Genomic DNA, 20,184 nt, shown 5'->3' on the forward strand with positions numbered 1-20,184 from the left:
CACGCGTTGCCAACTGTGTGATTTGCTTCCTTGTCACCACAACACATTCTACACACAGCCAACGCGAAGAAGCTCTCCACAGAGCCTGTAAAATGGAGTCACCTTCTATCAACAACACATGGCTACGCCGGTATACTGTCCTTGCCTCCATTACGCTCCTCAAGCGCCTCCGACCCCGCCAAGGCGTCGTCCTCATGTTAACCGACAATATTTGCGTCAAGTACGGACCACACGTGCATCTTGCCGAGGCTTCAGCAATGCGTTTCATCGCCCAGAACACTTCCATTCCAGTGCCCAGGGTCTATTACTCTTTTAAAAGCCGCGCCTGGACATACATCGTCATGGAAAGAATCCACGGGACCTACCTCGCCCAAGGCTGGGTTCAGCGGAGCGAAGAGTCAAAAGCCAAGATCTTTTCCAAATTGAAGTCATTACTGCAGCAATTGCGAAAATGATTTCCACCGGGTCCAGGCATAAGTAATGTTGACGGCGGTCCTTTGTACGACTGCCGCTTGCCAGGACCTTCTTCGCGGTTCGGACCATTTGAAAGCGTGCAAGACTTCCACAAGTATCTACGCGGAGGCATGCAAACCCATCCAAACGTTGATCCAGAGGTCAATCAGCTCATCGAATTGCAAGACGGCCCTTGGTCACCACCTTCTTTCACCCATGGAGACCTTAGCAGCTTTAACATTCTCGTTCAAGGGGATGATGTTGTCAGAATCATCGACTGGGAGACTGCCGGCTGGCTTCCATCTTACTGGGAATACACAACGGCTTGCTATGTGAACCCAAGAAACACCTTTTGGCGAGACGAAATTGACAAGTTCTTGGATCCCATGCCGAGGGAGCTGGCTATGGAGAAGATACGGCAGAAATATTGGGGTGATTTTTAAGCGCATGGCTGCATCGCCCACTTTCCCCCATTCCACAACACCAGAGTCCAGAGCCTTTTTGCCGGACTTGAGACTCTTCGAAACTTCTTTGGATTATCCTGTGCAGTTACATCCTGGCTGGCATTCGCGTACAGGCGTCTGCCGCAATACCGCCAGCAGCTGGTCCTCGTTCTCGATTTTGGCAATCAACGCACGAACGAGGAGCATGGACGTCAGTGCAAGTGGTATCTTGCGCGCTTCGAAAATCCGTGCCGACTTGCCTTGAACCACGCTTTCTTTCGCATGATAACGCATGCTCCTCCTTTCCTTCCTCCCTTCACCTCCTTTAGCCCATCGAAAAGAGCCCAATGGTACCTTGTTGCCGCAACAGTCAGTATGAGGCTGTTGTGGTCTAACTATCAAGTGTGAATTTCTGTGGAGAGCCAGCTGTTAGACTGGCTGGACATAAGGCTTCAAGAACCCGAAGAATAAACAGTCTCGAAGCACATCGCGACCACATACACTGACTGATGATCACAATGCGAAAGATACTTGGAGTCATAATTAGAAGCCTGATTTCTCTAGAAAAGGCCTCCGAATGTGATCTAAGCAAGTCGGGCTTCTCCCTGAACCTTAATTGTGCCTTGCCCCATTATCCTTCTTTCGCCCATGATTTTTCGGTTTCGCAGCTCCTGATGTACTAAAGCCTGGGTAGACTGATATGCCGAGCACTGATCGCAGTCGTATCTCAATCTGACGAGAGCCAGTTAATCGAGCCTAACCTTAACCTGACAGCTGCGGCATGTCCAGACAGGCTCTCCCGAGATAATGACTCCCTTCTTTCTGATTGCACAGCCCCGAGTGGGGCACTGCACTACCCGTAGAGCCTCAGCGCCCAGCATCTTCGTGAGCCATTTCTCCGCCAGGTCGATGTGCCAGTCTTGACGATACCATTTCTCTTCCATCCCACGGGACATTTCCTCCATGAAATCCCGTGCATGGTTCCAGAGGCCTTCCCATGTCTCCGTCTCAATTAGCGGGTCTATGTGATCGAGAGCGCCTTTCAGAAGCGTGTCGAGCATGTAGGGACTCCACTTTGACCGAGTCGGACTGTCCAGGTGCTGGAGGATCCTGTAGACGTCCGGCAGAATAGGTATTACGGCATCCCAGTTGTTAGTAAGGCATGAGTAGACCCAGCCAGCCGGGATATTCTCCAGTGTTTCCATCTTGTAGATGGCAGCCACGTTCATTACGTCGACCTGGAAAAGCAGCTTGTCGGAGAGATCGAGGTCCGAGCTGACAGTATAGCCACCTTTATAGCAAAACTCCAGGAGCGCCTTGACGGCGTGTGGGCGGTCGTTTGGCATGTCAATGACTCCCGTTTGGCCCTCCTGCATGGCAAGATAAGAAAACTTTCTATGAAGGAAAAGCAACGTGTAAGCAATAGAAGCTGCTACGCACCCGAAAACGATTATCCTTTAAGGCATTATCGAAGAACTGGCATCGGGCGCATACTATGGCGCGGTGGCAGTTGATCTCCTCGCCGTTGCTGAGGCGGATCTTCATGTCGCTAAACTTATCCGAGAAGCACGTACTGGGTACAAAGCGTGAGCTGCGAGCAGGTTAACAGGTGAGACTGCTTTGCCACTTACTTCTTCAGGTGACCCAACAGTTCTCTTTGACCTTCGTGGCTACCCGCGAACGAATAGGGCAGGTCGTAATCGTCATACCGAGGCATCGTGGCGACCTCTCGGGGCACCCCAAGCGCGGTGCTGGGGTGGTTTGGTGGCAGCAATGGGACGCGGACTCAGAGTCGAAGCTGAAACGAGGTGACTGAGGTGAAGACGGTGGAGTGGAGAGGCGGCGGGCAAGATATTCGTGCTTGCCGGTAAGAGCAAGCCGAGCTAAGCCCAAACGGGGCAAGCTGTCGTGATGGTGAATGAGCAAAGAGCCCGCCGGGCTTGATGCTGCAGGCAGATGACCTGATGGTGGAAGCTGCAATCAGTGGCTTCTGGCGGACACTTATAAACCTCCTTCGTCCAAATCCAATCCTGCTCCAACCACCTCACCTGAACTTGATTCACCACTGAATGCGCTCCGCCAGCTTCATCGGAAAACCGTACCCTGTCGCCATCCCGACATTTCTGGATCATGTGTGATACCTCTCGGGATATGGCGGAGAATGAAGACGAGAGTATTGGCGACCTCAAGAACCGACTCTTAGGAAAGATTAGCGGAGTACGCTGAACCAAAAGCTGAACGATAGACCCGCCAACTGACATTCACTTACATAGTTTGTACAAGTCTGGAGAGCACAGCGACTTGATTATCAAGCTTCGTGATGGCACCGAGCTGCAGTGTCATCGTAGCATTGTTTGCAGCCAGTGCAGCTTCTTCGAGAATGCGCTCAAGCCCGGGCGGTTCAAGGTAAAATACTCCATCTCTGCAGGCTTTCAGCCGAATCCTCAACTTTGAAGTGTTAGCTAATACGCGTTATTGTAGGAAAGCTACACTGGAGTCATTGAGATGCTAAACGACCATCCGAAGGCAATCAGAGCTTTGATAGAGTTTTTGTACACGTTCAAGTACTGCAATGGTACATTTAACGACGCGGGCGATGTTATCTTCCATGCAGATGTTTCAGTAGTCGCAAACATCTACCAAGTCCCCAAACTACGGGACATGGCGAACCAAGCTGTCGAGTTGTTGTTGGAAAACCATTTTGAGGATATTCTCACCGGCATTCCGCATCTGGCAGAGATAATGTGCGAGCACGATCCGCTCATCCACACGAAATGGGGTCGGATACTCTTCGAGAAAGTTCGTTTCAGTCCCGTCACGATCTTTGGAGAAGCTTTATGGGCCAGTCTGTTAGCGGATGCACCCAACTTTGTCCTAAGAATCATGAGAAGTTGCGAAATGCAATGGATGATGTTCGGCAGTGTGCAGGCAGGAAGATGGCTTGACCGTATCGGCAGTGGACATGCTGTTGGTCTGGTGGATCGCACTGTCAAGTGCCCGAGATGCAGTCTTGTTGCGAAGAAGACGCTGAGCATGGTGGGAATAGGAAGGGTGTTCTGCCAGGGGTGCCAGCATCTCATACCTTGCGACCAGTGGCTGGATGCTCAAAGTAGTACTTAGATAGCTGGTGGGATGGGTGATCTGGCAGCATCGACGATAGGTCCATACAATCTGCAACTCCGACATTATTAGCAACTCGTTTTGCAACCAGCACTGAAACCAACTTTACCTTAGTGGATATGAAGAGTGACCCATTAGCCCAATGCCCCTTGCAAAGTCCAGCAGGCACAGTGATGTGCATATTTGGAGAATAGTGGACCTTCCGTCGAGGGAGAGAGCATTGCAGTTGGACATGGCGAGACTCATAATTAATCCCTTTTATTCTTATGTTGTTTGCTCTTCTTGCTGTTTGGACGTACTTAAGAAGCACAACGGAAAGTTTGCGTCAAGCTACCTTGATAACTTCTACAAATTTCCGTAGAGGATTCCAGCGGACACACCCTCTGCAACGCGAATGATAACCAAATCTTTGTTTATCACACATTAACTTCCCCAGAGTCCCTCATCCGCAGCCTATACACGATACCGCTCAATCCAGTCGGGGCAAAAATGATCTCTACGTCTCCATTTATGCATTCACGACGCGCACATATCTACAGAATCCCACGCAAGCAATGCATATCCAAACAAGCCCACCACCACCCCTTCCATCATCCCCACCTCCGCTCTCATAAACTTCATGCGCGCCCAACGAGCTCATTACGTATCAAACACACATCGTCCCCTCTCCACCCCTTGCCCGAGCCTACCCGCTCGGTCAAACCATCAACCCCATTCCGCTTTTTTTCCCAAACAAGGAAAATAAACTTCAAGAGATTCCCAGCCCATCCACCGCCCAGAAGAATAACTTTATATCGAACAAAGAGAGCATCGACACCATAGATCGACACTCCTCCAAGTATGCTCGACAAGTCCGCCGATTCTGTGGACAACGATGAAGGAAGTGCCCTTTCTCCTTCTTCCGGACCAATGCCCTTTGCTGGGCTCTAATATTCCAGCTGCCCCCCTCACCATTCAGGAATGTGGTAATATGGACCAGTCCCTACCGTAAACCCTGTCCAGCAACGTTTACCCATGACCAAAGCCGCCAAAAAACGCCTATTACCCGGTCAAAGAATTACAATGAACAAAAAAAAAAAGGAAAACATCGAAATATGCCTCATTCCTCACACTGTCGGCTTCAGGAGGGTTTCGATGCGTGTGCTATCTCTTCGACGAAAGCGTAGCCTTCTGCCCGCCGCAGTCGGGAATCTTGACGCCCTTCTTGAGCTCGCGGTCGACCGTCATGAGGCCCCACTTGTCCTCCCAGTTCTCGTTCTTGGTGTTGTACATGATCTTCCAAGGCTCGTCGAAGAGCTCGAACCTGCAAAGCGCGCAAAGTCAGTACAAAACACTCACTTGGCTCGAAAATTGAGCGGCGGGCCTTACCAGAAGTACTCGGTGCCGTTCTTCAACGCTGAGCACACCCAGTCGTCCAAGAAAATGTTCATCTCGTCAACACCGGCAACACTTCCCTGTGTATCACTCGTGCATGTCGATTCTCCGCAGTCGTTACCGCCGCCAGATGGCCAGCCGGTCTCGCTGATGACATGGGTCTTGCCTTGCAAATTCTTCGTGACGGCCACATCATGGTTCTGCCAGAAGCTCCAGGTCCAGCTCGCGGCCTGCGAAGCTTCAACACCAGCGAAGAAAGGGTGAATGTTAGCCATGACGACGTCGACTTCCTCGGCCAAGTCCTCGGTCCAGTTATCGCCGAGATCCGACGTAGCGAGCGGCAGGTCCCAGTTGTGGTCCGTCAGATTTTTCTTGACGTCTCCGAGGATCTTGGCGAGTTCCGTCGAGCTCAGGTCCTTGCGGTACAGCACCTCGTTGCCGACGATGACGCCGGCGAAAGGATCGGCCTTGTGTTTGTCGAGGATCTGCCAGAACTGCGCAATCTGCCTGTCATTGGTCGTGTCGTTGTTGCCCAGCCAGACGCCGAGCCACACTTTGGTGTCCGTGAGGCCAAGGCGGTCGATGGCATGTAGCACCATCTCGGTCTGAGACAAGACCTGCGTCAGCTAAAAACTCACCCCTCGCTTCTTTTTTTCAAAGACAGTGCTCACCTGGTTGCAATCAGTTCCATACAAGCGGATCGCAGGAGTAAGCTGGCTGAGAACGGCTACGTCACGAGTCACGTTGTTTTGGCTGGGCGGGTTTGTCAGGCAGTCGGGGTACTGCGCGTTCAGAGGCGTGTAGTCCATGCCCGGGAAAACGAGGTGCAGATCGGGATTATTCATCAACTTCTTGATCTCGTCCGAGTTCTTGTCGAGATCCCCGTTCTTCGACTGGTCGTCCGCGGCGGAAGCTCCGGGACTCGAACTGTCGTCGGGCGAGCCGGATCTGCTGCCGAGAACACCGCCTATGACGACGCCTACAATCACTGCGACCACGATGATGGCGACCAGAACGATGGTCCACAGGCGTTTCTTGCCGTTCTTGTTGACCGCGGTACCGGCGAAACCGCCCTTCTCCAGGCCACGGTTGTCGTGAGTGTACTCGGTGCTGCCTCCGGGTACCGGGCCATAGTTTCCATTTCCATCACGGTTAAGACTGGCCATAGCTGCAGCTCCGCCAACGCCAGCAGCGCCGACGCCGGCAACGGCACCCTTCTTGCCAAAGAGAGTGTTGCGCTTTGGCTCCGGGGCGGGGATTCCGTCATCGCCATCATCCTCGATATCGTTGGGATCAATGGCGGCAAAGGGAGCGGATCTAGAGTGGTAGTTGTACGGGTCATCGGAGAAGGATGAGTAGCCGTCGTTGGCCGAGTGGTTGGAATGGCTGTTGAGAGACGGGCGAGAGTCGTTGGTGGCCAGCGGCTCTTGCGAGCTGTAGGCTGCGGGATTCATCGCGTGACTTTGGGAGGGGCTGGTGTTGGCGAAGGGCGAGTATGGGGAGTACGGCTGATGTTGGTTTCCTGGAAGACGGTTACCGACCGGCTCCGAAACGGTCCCAAAGCGGCCCTTGTCCGCCTGAGCGCAGGGCGCGCGCAAGCGGATCGGGGTGATTGAGAACACCGGGCGCGCGGGCGGCGGCGGGCGACTCACCTGTGTCCATGTCGGAGGTCGCGATCGACTGCCGATAGTCGTAGGCACCGGTCGCAGCCGGAGCGAAGTTGTCGAAATTGCGGTGCTGAGGCGGGGGCGGCGGCGTCAACGGGTCGGGACTTGGCTGAGCTTGGCCGGGATGCGGCGAAGCATAGGTGGCGTATGAAGGAGGAGAGGAAAAATGGCCCTGGTCGTCGTCGTTGTCGAAGGAGAAGCTTCTGTGAAAAGGAGGTTGAGAGGGCATTCTCGCGTTTCACGCGTTCCGCGGCTGCGGGATGCCTTGGCTGGCGGCCGGGTTCCAAAGCTTGGTGGGTAATCGACACAGCCGCAACGGCAGGGCTGATAATGCAACTCTGTCAGCTAAAGCCGGCGCAGACGACGGCAGCAGCAAGCGGAGGCGCAAAGCAGACTTGAAGAGGCGATTAACGAAGTGGCTGGTCGCTGGCTGGGTGAAACAAGGTTCTGTTTGCGCCGCCTGCCCTGGCAACGTCCGCCCACGGGATTCAAGAATAGAAAATCCCCCGCAAATCACCGTCACCTGGCTTATCGATTGCGCAGATCCCGGCCGTCAGAGCGCCGCAAGACGCGCCCTCGCTCGTCAGCGCGGCTCGAGACATCAACAAGCTCGCGAAGAGGGCGTTGGCGGTGTTGGCGTACGCAAAGAGCGAGCGGTTGCACAGGAATGCGCAAATCCCTACCTTCCCCTTCCAGCCACAATACGAAGTGATGCGACATCACGGCCACCGCCACCGCTAAACAAGGATACGAAGCAAAGCGAAATAACGCCTGCTGTTAATGGGGCTTCAGGCGACGCCGTCGTGTGTTTTTCTTGCTTTCGCTCGGTCTCCGAACTGTAACGACGTCAGCCATCTGAAAGCAGCGGTCCGTGAGGCCTGCGACCGTGCGCGCAGGTGGAGCTTCGCTCGTCATAGGAGCGGCTACAAGCAAGTTTGAAGAGCATGGCGGAAAAAGCGAAGAAGGAACTCGAAGTATAGTTAAGCGGGCGCCCGGCAATATACTTATGTCTTATCGTGCGCTCTGCTCGGCGTTCAGATCCACCCAAGGTACGTAAGCCCGTTGCGCCAACACTCGTCCAAAAATGAGGTTTCACGATGGCCGTGCGCGCCTAGACCAGCCTCTTCTCTACAACGCGGGGTGCGTCTCGTCAAGCGCACAGTTGCTGGACTGAGCGTCGCAGATTCAGACGTCCAGGTTCCAGCGCCGGAAAGACTCAACACCGCGTTGCGCTCGCCGCTTTCGGCATCCAGCTGCCGGCAACAGTCGGCCTACCACCACGGCACGCCTCAATCCACGCATCACGCGTGTCAGGTGCGGTCAGCGGCCATGCGCTAGCGGCGCTCGGTCGGAAGCATACCGCCGCTGCGTCCTTCTGCCTCTCCGAGACCTGAGCGAAGCGCTCGTCTGGATGTCTCGCACTCGACGCCCGCAACAAGCGAGCCTAAGGCACACACGGGCAGCAGCATTCTCGCCCCACCGGGCATTCTCGGGGCTGCTTCGCTCGCAGCCAGGCACCCGCCATCTCCACATGACCGCCCGTCTTTCGCTGCCCACGCTCGCCATCTCCACACGAGAAGCGACTCGTCATCCCCGACGCGACTCGGCCGTCTGCGTTTCGGACCGCGCGTGTGGCTCACGCAGAGGACACCCACCCACCGCCAAGCAACGGGTCTTTCCACTGCAGCCTCTCCCCACCCAGCGGGAACGCCCACACTGACCGGTGAACCTGAATCCAGGAACTGACTGTCAAAGACCTGTCATCTGCCACTTGTGAGACGCCTGCCGTGGGAGCCGACCGGCCCGCAGTCGACGAGTCGCTGCATGATGGATTGACGCACAACCTGAGCGCAAAGCCCGGATTGAACGCCCCGTCCCAGCCTCCCGTGTGCCGCTTGTCCAGCTCATCGGATGCGGATTTGCACTTGGTCAGCCAAGCCGCGCGCCGCCGCTTGCGCTGCGCGACGCGAGACGCGAGAACGCGCATGCATTAAGCTGCTGTACCAAGCCCTTCCTATAGCCCCCCCGGTTGGCCAGCTGCCTATCTGCCTGGACCCTTATCCGTCCCTGCTTATGCCGCTACCCCAAACTCCTCCCTATTGGCACCTGCACTCAACGTGCATTGCGTAATGTAGACCACACAGCTCAAGCAGATCTCAGACACACAAAGCTCGCTCGTACACGCACGGAGACAGCCGCTCAGAAAAAAAAAAATAGCAGCATCAACGCGCGAACCTGCCCTGTAGGAGCAAACAGGCAACGGATCCGTCATGCTTGCTGCATGTCTCTGCCTGCATGACAAAATATGCGGGTTCCGTGTACGTAGGTTCGTAATTCGGAAAAGGCACCAGGTCCAGCTAGAATGAACCAGCGGCGGTCATCATGTGTATCAGGGGCAGCCAAAACCCATCCCGAGATACGCACTGCTCACGACCCGGGCCCCTCACCCCGAAAGGCAACCCACGCGTGACTTGTCTGCCTGTTCTGACAAACCTGCTCGCCTGGCAAAGCACTCGCAGCTCACTGCTGCTGCTGCCGCCGAGTCTCACACAGCCGCCCCAGCAGTTCCCCACAGACTCTTGTCTGGACCCTTCTGACCCAGCCAGTGATCCCTCGTTGAAATGTGGGACACCCGGAAAGAGGTAAAAGATTGAGAGGGGAGAAAATGTGACCAATCGTAGTGGAGCCTAGCTCGATATGTTGGGATCGAGAGGGAAGCTGATCAGCAAATGGTCTACTATTATTCACGCTTGGCAGATGGAGATGCCGAAAAAAAATATTAGACGCCCTGACCGGCGGGATATGCTCGGTAGAAAGTGGTTAGTATCAGAGATAATCAAAACACTACCTGATACTGCTGCGCCCAACACCTTCCCCAAGACCGCGTCATCCTTTATGCTGTCCCTCTTATGCACGTCCTATCAGCAGCTTCTTTTCTTGCCCGCATCGCCGGACTTACGACCAACCGTTAATCCGTGCGTGCACGCAATGCAGCATGAGAAATTAAAATCTGAACCCGCAGTTAACGCCAGATAAAAAAAGTAGCAGGAAAAAAGCAATGGTAAAATTGTTAGCCGAACACCCTCGCTTCGGCCCACTTCGGGTGAAGGGAATGATAGTCCAAGAAGAAACAGATCTGATACAGACCGGTGACAATCAACGACTTCTAGATCGGTGGTCAAGACGTTGCTACTGTTCACTGAGCCACCCTCCTCGCCCCTTGTCTACTGTGTCGGTGAAGAGATCATCTGCTTTGCCGCCTCGACACGAGGAAGAGAAGCCGCTTTTTTCTAACAGCGGTGCGTCTACATGACGTGAGGTGGCATCTGGCCAAAGGATCGAGAGCGCGATGAAGAGAGCACGTCATAGACACTTGGAGAAATTAGGGCAGTTATGCTACAAAGTTGAAGCACCGAACATGCGTAGGAATCGCCATATCTGGCATCATCCTGAGGATCAGTTTCTCGTGCAGGCATGTACGCGGTCAACACATCGCTCGCCCCCTTCTTGCGTGTCAACACAGATCGACAGAGATATGGTGTACCCTGCTTTCCCTCTGTTCATTCCACCATGCCATGACACACTGCAATCAATACTTCTCCTTGCTAGCTTAGCTGAAGCGGTGGACGCTCCGTATTCTGTTCCCTTCCTCGTTCTAGGTATACTCACCACCAGCCGGATTGGAGGTGACCGGGTCGTCCTGTTTGTCATAGCCATGAGACAAGCGTGTTTTATAAGCAATGAAAACCCATTTACAGTTCATTCCAATACTACTTTCTTCTCAAAACGCCCGCACGGTGCCGTGGTGCACTGCGTAGGGCTCAAGCCTGAACCTGCCACTATCAAATACAATACCACGTAATCCCAGCTAGACTTAAGCAAGACGGAGCAGAGCAAGCAATTACGTGTACTGCACTCCTCAACATCAGAGCCAAATACTTAGGCACAGCCTCGTCTCAACAAAATATCCACCATCACATGTTTCCTCTTTCTTCCCGTCCCAGCTCAGCTCTTCCGCCTCAGCTCGCTTATCACGACATCGCCAGAACCGCCACGCCACTCCGCCCCATCCCAAAACCCTAACCACCCGTCATCCTTCGATGAGATGACGCAGACCTGGAAATAAAACGTCGGCCGCAGCGAACTGAAGCGCCGGCGTCTGGGCTCGGCCCCTTCCGCGCCCTTCCCCGCGCCTCCCCGTCTTTTGCATGACGACCCCCGGCCGCCGGCCGACCTACTACTTGAACACGCTAACGGCACGAGACGAACAAGGAGCTAGTTCGAAAAAGAAGCTTCCCATGTGAACACACTCTCTCGCCGAGGCACGATGACGGGCATGAAAGACCAAAAAGTCTAGACACACACAAAGGTCTCGGGTTTCAGCCAGAAAGGCAGGAGGGAAGTGGGAAGGAAGAAGCTATTGGAAAGTAGATGCATTAGTAGTGCCCCCCGTCGTAGGTGGGGGGTGGGAGAGGCATGGTGATTTATCCCATTTGCGGTCGATAAGAATTAGTTCTGCCGAAACGACCGCCCCTAACGACGTCAAGTGTCGAAGGATGATGGATGGTGGAAGGAAGCCCACGCGACGACAAGCCTGGCGGCGGGAAGGCGAAGCAAGAGACACGTGGGAAAGGAATCCGAGAAGGAACCCTTAGAGCGCAAGCAGGATTCCTTAGCCGGCCGGTCTGTCTGAAGAGAAGCAGAAAAAATAGACGTGGTCTAGTTCCACACGGCTTCGCCGATCAACAGATGAACGTGCGCGCCGCCGCCACTGCAGCCCATCAGCTTTCCCAATTTTTATACTTTCAACCTTTCTCCATCTTTCCCACACCCCTCCCTCCCCCTTCCGCCCCAAACCACACATGCATCTTTTACCGCATCAGGCAACCACAAGAAACGGGTTCGCGATCGCATTCCCCCACCGCCCCCGATTCACCCACTCTCTATTGCTGCGATCATCGTCTGATGAAACGCGCGCGGCGCGCCCGCGCGGCCGCTCCGTTAGTCAGGATGATTGATGTGTTTTTAGGTTCGGGAAGCACAGTAGTCCGACGCTTCCTTCGAAACCCAAAAAGCAAGGAAAGAAGACAAAGGCGCGAACGGCGGAGAGTAAGCAAGCAGAAGCGAACCATCACCACAACACTAAGGGGGAAACTATGCTTCCCGCTCACGCGCATCGGACTCCGCTCCGCCCAATACCGCTCTGCGGATACCGCGGATGCCCGGAAAGACCGCACGCATAGCAGCTGACACACGCAAGTTTGTTTGCCCGTTCATTAATCTAGGTACCCCCATTCACGAGCAACAAAAAATTAGGACGCTTGCTCTAGTGAAGCACTAACTAATCTGCCGACGCTTGCGTGATGACCGTGAGAATGAAAGGGTTCCTGCCCTTCAGGTTCTCTTCAAAGGAATACAGCAAGCAAAAGCGCTCAAATTGCCATGAGGGGGATTGAATAGACATTGTGTATGAAAGCGATAGCAGACAAATTTAAATTTCCAGTCGCTGTGGCTTTTTTGCATCATTTCTTTTGCCGTCCCGTCCCGTTGCGCCTCGATAACAAAAAAGCTAGAAGTAATAGCAAGAGGTAAAAACGAAGAGAGCATCGGTTCGGATGCCTGCGGCTGAAAATAATTCAAGCAAACACCTGAAACTCTCCCCGGTCTTCTCTTCGTGTGTATGGCACGTACGAGACGGGGCTCGTGGCGCTTTTTGTCGAGAGTCTAGGAAAAGCCTCGCGTAGAGTCTCCGTATGACCCTTTGATCGAATCGCAAAGCATACTCCATCCCCTCCGAACGCTTGGAGAAAAGACTCAAAAGAAAAGCAAGAAAAAACAGAAACGAACCACCCATATCCCAGGCTTTACTCATCCACATTACGCATTGCAGAATGTCTTTTGACCGATCGTGTATGAAAGAGACAACATCAACAGATATGAAACAGTGAGCTTTCGTCGCACAGCCGCCCCCATTTACGCCGGCTGTAATGAAAAAGTAGAAAGCAATAAGCAAACAAGTTTACAGACCGGAGGCAAGACAAGCCCGTTCCAGGAAGGTGTGCTTGAGACGTTGCCGCGACTGGACCGAAAGAGGAAAGAACCGTTACTCGAGCAATAGTGGCGAGCAGCATGTTTGCCGACCATGCATACCGGGCCGCATCGATAACCAGGATAGGCCAGCTAAGGTAGGATAGCAGGTGCTCTGGATAGGGCGATGCAGTATTGAGGTGGAAGGAAACGGAAAGTAGCACAAATCGGAACACACCCGACGCCTCAAAGGCTGCAGCGGTCAGGCCATGCAGGTGGAGGACGCCCCCTGTCCCTGGCGCGTGGGAGTGGATTAGCCGTAGGGAAGGGGATCCCAATTTTCCCGGCCCGTTCGCTTAATTCTTGACAGCGGAGGGTATGGGCCCAATTCGGAAGGTCTTCCGTCCCACGCCGGGTTCATCGAGTCGTGCAGATACCGCTGCTGTTCGAGGTTGCGCGGATCATCGTGAAATTGGACCGGGGATGGCAGGTATTTAAGGCGAGGCGTCGCGCTTCGCACGCTTGCTCCGCTCCAGCCACCGCCTCTTGCCCACGCGCGTCTCGAAATGCGGCGCGACTTCTTGGCCTGCTGCAACCATGGTGCTCCGCATCTTGTTGCGGTAGGCATCGACTGCGGGGTTTGTAAGTAATCGTTCAGGAACGCCGGATTCCGCTGTCCACGGGCGTAAACTTACGAGATCTTTGCAGGAAAAGCGTCCTCCCCGCGAAAACCCTGCTCTGGCTCCAAGTCATGCGGTAGCCGAGGTCGTTGAGAGTGACTTCCTTGTTCCTCTTCGATCTGGTCATCCGCGGGCGCGGGACCTTGGCCTCCGACCCGTCCATCATCGGCACAGGAACCAGAGTCCTGCCCGTCACAGGCATAGCGCCGTTGCTGCCCTCCTTCTCCTCGTCCGGGTCGTCGAAAAACCGAGTTCCACGGGGAGACGCAGGGGGTGACTGCATCTGGGTGGGGAAATACGAGCGGGGATACACAGAGTTGTTCTTGCGGTAAGAATCGGGCATCTCCTCCATGTTGACCTGGTCGAGCATGACGCGGACGCGCACGCGGGTGCCTCTCTGGGCGTCATCGACGAGAATGAACTTGCGTCGTTTGGCCTCGGGGAGATCGCCGAAGAGCTCGAGGTTGCGTTCCTCGTCCTCCTGCTGCTTGGTCGTAGCTGCGGCTGCATGCTGCTGCGGAGGGCGGGAAGAGACGTGGTCCATGTGATGCTCCAGCGGTGGTACAGCGGCAGCGTTGGTGGGCTGGTTCGCAGGATAGTTAGGATAGAAATTATTGGCTGGCCTGACGTCGCCATTTGCTGCACTTGCCTGGCCGCTGGGAGCCTGGTGGTGGTGCGTGTGGGCGGTCTCATTGTACTCATTTCCGGCTACACCGCGATAAGAGATTAGCTGCCGTAACCTTGCTCGACGATCGATGATCTGCGCCAGGGTATGGGTGTTGTGCATGACAATGGGTACAAACGAGTACAAACGACAGTGCGATGCGGGGGAAAGTTACATCAAGGAGTAATGTACATGCGATACAAATGCAATACAAAACGACAGGATATGATTATCATTGCAAAGTCCGTTTCAAAAAGGCGCAATTTCAAATCGCGCTCGTCACATCTGTGGAAACATACCGCTAACGTCATCAGGTCCGCCCTGAGCACCACCTGCCGGGTGTTCATGGTGGTGGTGCAACTGCGGACCGCCCATTCCCATATTCGGTGGCCTGGCACCTGGAGCCCCAGCAATGCCAGCAGTGTTAGGGACCCCAGGGGCCGGGGCGCCGGGCCCTGCCATGTGGCCTCCATGCTGCGCCTGTACAGCTTTCCTGTTGTTGATCTTGGCCATCCGCCTCACTCTCCTACTCCGCAGACGCGGGTCTTGGTTGCTGTTTCTCCAGCTGTCAACCGCACGCTGGATCAAACCACGCTTTCCGCGCAAGCATGGGTTAAGCTGAGCAAGCGCCCAGCCTACTGTGTTGCACTCTGTCTCGTAATGTAGGCGGTTTCCCTTGTACTGATCCTTGTGGCAGCACGCACGCGGGTAAACGCAGTTCTCCGTCTTGAATTCTTGGGGAAGCTCGTCGACGTTCACCGACTCGACGTCGCAACGAATGGTATACTCCATCTTCACGCGGTCTCGCGAATATTCGAAGGCAATCCACTGCACGCCATTTTGATCTTGCCGGACGACCAGCGGGGTTGTGGCGGGAATCGGGCCGGGGGCCGCGTTGGGGTTTACGCTCGTGCTGCCGCCACCCGGGGTCGAGTGGATGCTGCCAGCGCTGCCGGGAGGGCCAGTCGGAGTTTGCTGCGGCGCACCCAGATTCGAGGGTGGTCTTTGCAGCGGCGTCTGGTTGAGCTTCGTTCTCGGGCTGCCGGGCAGTCCGGGGGTGTGCGGGTGCGCCGGAGGGTGCTGCATGGGCTGCGGTTGCTGGTGGGACATCAGGGGCATGCTGGTCTGAAGAGGTGCCTGGTGTTGTTGCGGCGCGTATGGTGACTGCTGCGGCATCTGGTAAGGCGGATAGTACATGTTCTGCGGCACCTGCGCGGCCGACTGGCCGTACAGCGGCCGGCCGTGCTGATCATGCTGCGGCGACTGGATCGACGCCGGGGAATTGGACTGCGGCGTGTGGTAGATTGGCGGAAATTGCCTGTTCATGGTTGCGGTGGCCATTGAGAGTTCTGAATTCTCTGGGACTCGCGTCAGTAGCTGTTGCTTCTGGGCAGACGCGTCGCGGGCGTCCGCGGGCGATTGATATTGGGGCGCGCGGCCTGACGCAGCTTTCGGCACGACTCGGGCGATCAAGCGGCCGGAGAAAGCGGGGGTGCTGTGGCAAATCGCGCGCGCGGGTTGCTTACCTGAAGACGTGTAACTGCCGGACGTGCTGTTCGTGCTGTACGGACTCGGGTGAGTCGCGTAGTAGGGGACCTCCTGCGGGTTCTGGCCGGGAGGAATTTGTACGTTGCTGACGTACGGCGACTGGTGTTGCGGTGGGGGCGGGTGTGGCGAGGCGTAAGGGCCCTGAGTCGTGGGCTGCTGAGGCGGGTGTTGCGGTTGTTGCGGCGAATTGGGATGGTGTTGTTGGTGTTGCTGAAGCACGCCGGGGCGTGGATGTTGGAGGTGAGGTTGCGGCGGTGGAAGGCCCTGCGTAGCGGGGTGGGGATGATGCTGGAAGGCGCGGCCGGTGTTAGCGTTGGTGGTGCATCGGCGCAACGGGTGTGCACGACGTGAATTGGGTGTGGCTGCTCGGCGGCGACGACGGGGAAAAAAATAAATAAAGGAAAGAGGCGACGCGAATGGGGAATGGGCAGTACCGAAGGCGGACTCGAGTAGTGAGTGGTGCAGGCGCCCTGAAGGGAAGACTTGAAGGGAAAGCTGCTGTCTGCTCTGTCTTGAACCGCGGCGCAAGGCGATCGCGGGCAGAGGCCGGGGCTCGACGAGGATTATGAGAGAGCCGACGGCAGTGGTGGTGATCTGCTCTTGCTGCGAGGACAGGGTCCGCGGATCACGGCGACAGGCAGGGCAGCTTAAGAGAGGCGCGGTGGAGGACGAGGATCAGATAGGATGAAACGCTTGTGGACCGGGCGCAGACGAGACGCCGGCGGCAGCAAGCATGGATGAGGCTGCGGAAAAAGACGCATGGGAGGGGAGCTATGGGGGAGCTTGGCGAGAAGGGGCGTACCATGTAGCCTAGGACACGCGGGAGCTGGGGTAAGGGCAGGAGATGACTCGCCCGCTAGGTGTGCAGCGCAGGCGCAGGAGAGGGCGGATGCATGCAAGCAAGAGCGCAGAGCAGAGACGCCGAAGCCAAACGGGCGCGAGCGAGGGACAGCTGCTGGGCGGGCTGGGGACGGTGACGGGCGGCGGGCAGGGAGGCACTCACCAGATCGTCCGCCACAGGCGCCGGCTCTTCCTTATACCCCGGAGCACACGGCGCCGTATCTCGCTGCAGCGCATGCGACATTGTTATTATTACCAGCGCTGCTCGGCCGCTGGAGTCAGTGGTGACTGCGTTGGGCGATGGGTGCGGGCTAGCAACGGCGTCCGTGCGGCAGCGACGGGGCCCGGGCCAGCTGCGTAATTTCAGCGCGCCGCGACTGGCTGGCCGCGCGGTGGAGCCAGCACTGAAATAAACTCAAAACGCCCTAAGGCCGCCGCCGCACGCCACGCGTGTCCTCACTGGCCGCAGCCCTGCGTGCGCGGAGGGCCTGCCCGATCGGGCTGCCCGTCGCCGCGGCTGTGTGCAACGGCCGCAGAGCGTGGGCGTCGCGTGCGCCGGGTCACTTGCCGGACTGGTGTGTGGGTGAGGGCTGCTCCTGGTCCGATGCCTGCAGCCGCGCGAGAGGATCGCGCGGGCAGCCAGAAGAGGCCCGCCTTACTAATGCCGAACCAGCGCCACCCCTAGCGCTGCCCGCTAGCCCGGTGCATGAAACCGTGAGCGCGACTCGACAGCCGCAGCGGAGGAGGAGCTGCCCAAGGGCCTCTCCACAGCGCATCCACCCTCTCCCGGCCTCGGTCGCTGCTGCCGGCCTGCGCGCGCCCGCGCCCGTGCCAGCCAGGCCCTGCCGCATGCCCAGCGCCCGCCTGAGATGAGATCCCTCGCCAGATCCGCCCATCCATCGACGCGCACAGAGCACGGCAGGCGAGCGAGCAGCGACATGGGCGACGGGGCGATCGCCAGCATCATCCCGCCAACGCTGTGTGGGGGGGCCTGCGAGCCCAGCCACACCTCACACCAGCAGACAGACCTGCCACGAGCGGGGCAGGGCCTCCAGGGCCCGCCGTTGACGGCCGACGACGCTCGCCGTTTTTCCGCGCCGTGTCGAGTCCAGGGCCCTGCCAGCGAAGGGCGCGATCTGCCGCGCGCCCCCGGCCGCCTGTGTTCTCGCCGGCGCTCGCTGCCCGCGCCGCCGATCGAGGACGTATTGCACAGTAGGTAGGGCCTGCCGCCGCCGCCTCCTCTTGACAGCTCACGCACGACAGCGCATCGCGAGGCCGCTGATTCAGGTTCGTCAAGCGCGCACTGCGGTGCTGAGTCGACGCCCAAAGGGCTCCGGGGTGAAGCCTGCAAGCAATTCATGCGCGCGCTGGTGCCTTGGGCTGGAATTCCCCAAGCCGCCAAGCGGATGCGCCGGCAGACGTGTAAATCCCGAGTATGGCCAGCTGCTGCCGCGCGCGCGGGCCGGGGGGAAATTGGATATACAGGCACGCGAAGGTAAACTGGCGATATACTTCGCGCAGCCCGGCGCGTGGTCTCACCTTTTACGAGGCATAAAGATTGCAGAGTTGGCGCTACTTGGCTTCTTCCAGCTAGCGAGGCCGATTAACACGCTTTCCTATACATCAAAATCACGCTTCTCGGCACTCTCCAGACGGCAGTCAGATCGCACGCGGAGTCAGTGTTGCGTACTCGACCGTTGCGGGTGCTACTCCCGGGCTTGGTGTTGGATCAGGCCATGATAGACACGGCCGCCTTCCGCCTTTAGCCAATGCTGTCCAGATGCTTTTTCCCAAATCCCACAAAAAAATTAGGCCCGGTGCCGACCGGGTCAATTCTTCTGCTTCGGCCAGAAGTCCGGCTCGTCTGGACCCTTCCTTCGAGCCTCGCAGCCGCAAGACGTCAGGATGCATCACCGGCCATGCACAAGCGGACGGTACCCGTACCTCGCGCACACGGCGGATCCGCGCCCGGGCGCGCTCGCGCTCCAATCTTCATCCGGCCTGCGTGTCTCTGGCACGGACGCGACGAGCCTATTTGGCGGTGGGCAGCCAAAAAAAGTCGCGTGTTCGACCTTCGCATTGCCAGACCTGCGACAGTGGCAGTCGCATTTGCACGCAGCCGCCCGGCATCTCGCGGAGGCGATCTGCGGGCCTCTGCATCGCCGCGTTCCTCCAAGATTTTCGCAGGCGGCGAGCTGCAGCAGCGAGGGCGCGCCGCTGCACTCGGGCTACGAGGTACGAAGCTCGGCCCCGTGACGCGCGCGCACTAGAGCGGCGCGGTGGATCCGTCGTGCTCTTTTTTCTTCAGCATCACGCGTGGGCTAGAGCTCTGGCGCCGGGTCCGCATTCGGGGCTCACCGCGCTGGCCGTTGCTGCGGTGCGGATATGGGGGGGTGGTTGCGGAGGAGGAGGCAGGAGGTTGGGGTGAGGTTGAGGTGCGATGCTACAGAGCTACCCCGGGCAGCAGCCACGAGGGCGGCCGCTGTGCAGATTGGAGCTTGGGATGCGCTCCGGCGACACCCATGCCTCCCGCGCGACACCCTCGTCCAACGGCCGGACTAGCCGTGTGATGGTGGGCTGAACCATGCCGGCGCCGCTCGCGTATTTTGCATGGGCCGGCAGCGATAACGATAGGCCACGCCTCTGCCTGCTGCAACCACGGTTGCCGCAGGCATTCGTGCTGTCATGCACCCGCACATTTCTTGTTTGGACCGTCATGGCGGTTTTCTCCGGTCTGCGATCGTCGGCGTCGAGTTATGCCCAGTTATGCTGTCTGTTTGGCTTCGGCGCGGACAGATGGACCAGGCAGGCCTGCTAGCAGAAACGCGCTGGCCCAAAGCCAAAATTAAGGTTGCTGTCAACGCGTGTCACGAACCACGGGCAGTGGCCAGGCCTCAGGGCCCCCAGCCCGTGATTTTCTCAGGCCTTCACCATGCTTCCCGAGATTCCTTGAGGGTGCGCTTCCCACAGCCGCACCTGCATCGGCCGCGCGCAGCGTGGGCGGCGCCGCTGATGGCTGCGCTCCCGGTCGCCACGCCCGCGCGCGCGTGCCGGTGAAGATTATGCCGCCGATCCGAGGCGTTCTCTCCCCCTCGCCCAAGGCCGCGCTCTCTCGGCTACGGCGAGCGCTCATGAGCTCGCGCAGGCAACGCTGGTGCATAAGCGCCAGCAGCCGTCCGGGCGCGTTGATTTGCCGGGCTGCGCGCGCGCGCTGCCTCCAATCTCGAGCGGAGCGGATGGTGCGCCCCCTGCTCGTGTGCATGGGTGACGGCCGGGGCCCCCCAGGCTGTGCCGCTCATTCCCGGGCGTGGCCGGGATGAGCCCTCGAAGGGCCGTTTCTGACAGGTCGATGGCGGGGCTTGGCTCTG

General features: G+C 57.4%; 3 protein-coding genes across 3 annotated transcripts; all 3 read right to left on the reverse strand.

Moving 5' to 3' along the window:
• Positions 1-1,642: 1,642 nt before the first annotated feature.
• Positions 1,643-2,613, reverse strand: LTHEOB_8466 (BTB/POZ domain containing protein; the record flags this gene model as incomplete). Its single annotated transcript, XM_035517946.1, has 3 exons — positions 1,643-2,266; positions 2,337-2,469; positions 2,528-2,613. 3 exons carry the CDS (start codon positions 2,611-2,613, stop codon positions 1,643-1,645), a joined length of 843 nt encoding a protein of 280 aa, XP_035370172.1.
• A 2,546-nt stretch (positions 2,614-5,159) lies between these two features.
• LTHEOB_8467 (Cell wall protein) lies at positions 5,160-7,286 on the reverse strand (the record flags this gene model as incomplete). The annotated part of the gene is made up of 4 exons (XM_035517947.1): positions 5,160-5,319; positions 5,385-5,995; positions 6,062-6,912; positions 7,043-7,286. 4 exons carry the CDS (start codon positions 7,284-7,286, stop codon positions 5,160-5,162), a joined length of 1,866 nt encoding a protein of 621 aa, XP_035370173.1.
• Positions 7,287-13,578: 6,292 nt separating this feature from the next.
• LTHEOB_8468 (Ribosomal protein l24e) lies at positions 13,579-16,781 on the reverse strand (the record flags this gene model as incomplete). Its single annotated transcript, XM_035517948.1, has 5 exons — positions 13,579-13,715; positions 13,780-14,472; positions 14,728-15,786; positions 15,955-16,264; positions 16,779-16,781. 5 exons carry the CDS (start codon positions 16,779-16,781, stop codon positions 13,579-13,581), a joined length of 2,202 nt encoding a protein of 733 aa, XP_035370174.1.
• Between the last annotated feature and the right edge of the window lie 3,403 nt (positions 16,782-20,184).

Source organism: Lasiodiplodia theobromae (genome assembly GCF_012971845.1).
Source record: "Lasiodiplodia theobromae strain AM2As chromosome Unknown scaffold_27, whole genome shotgun sequence".
NCBI classification, from domain to species: domain Eukaryota; kingdom Fungi; phylum Ascomycota; class Dothideomycetes; order Botryosphaeriales; family Botryosphaeriaceae; genus Lasiodiplodia; species Lasiodiplodia theobromae.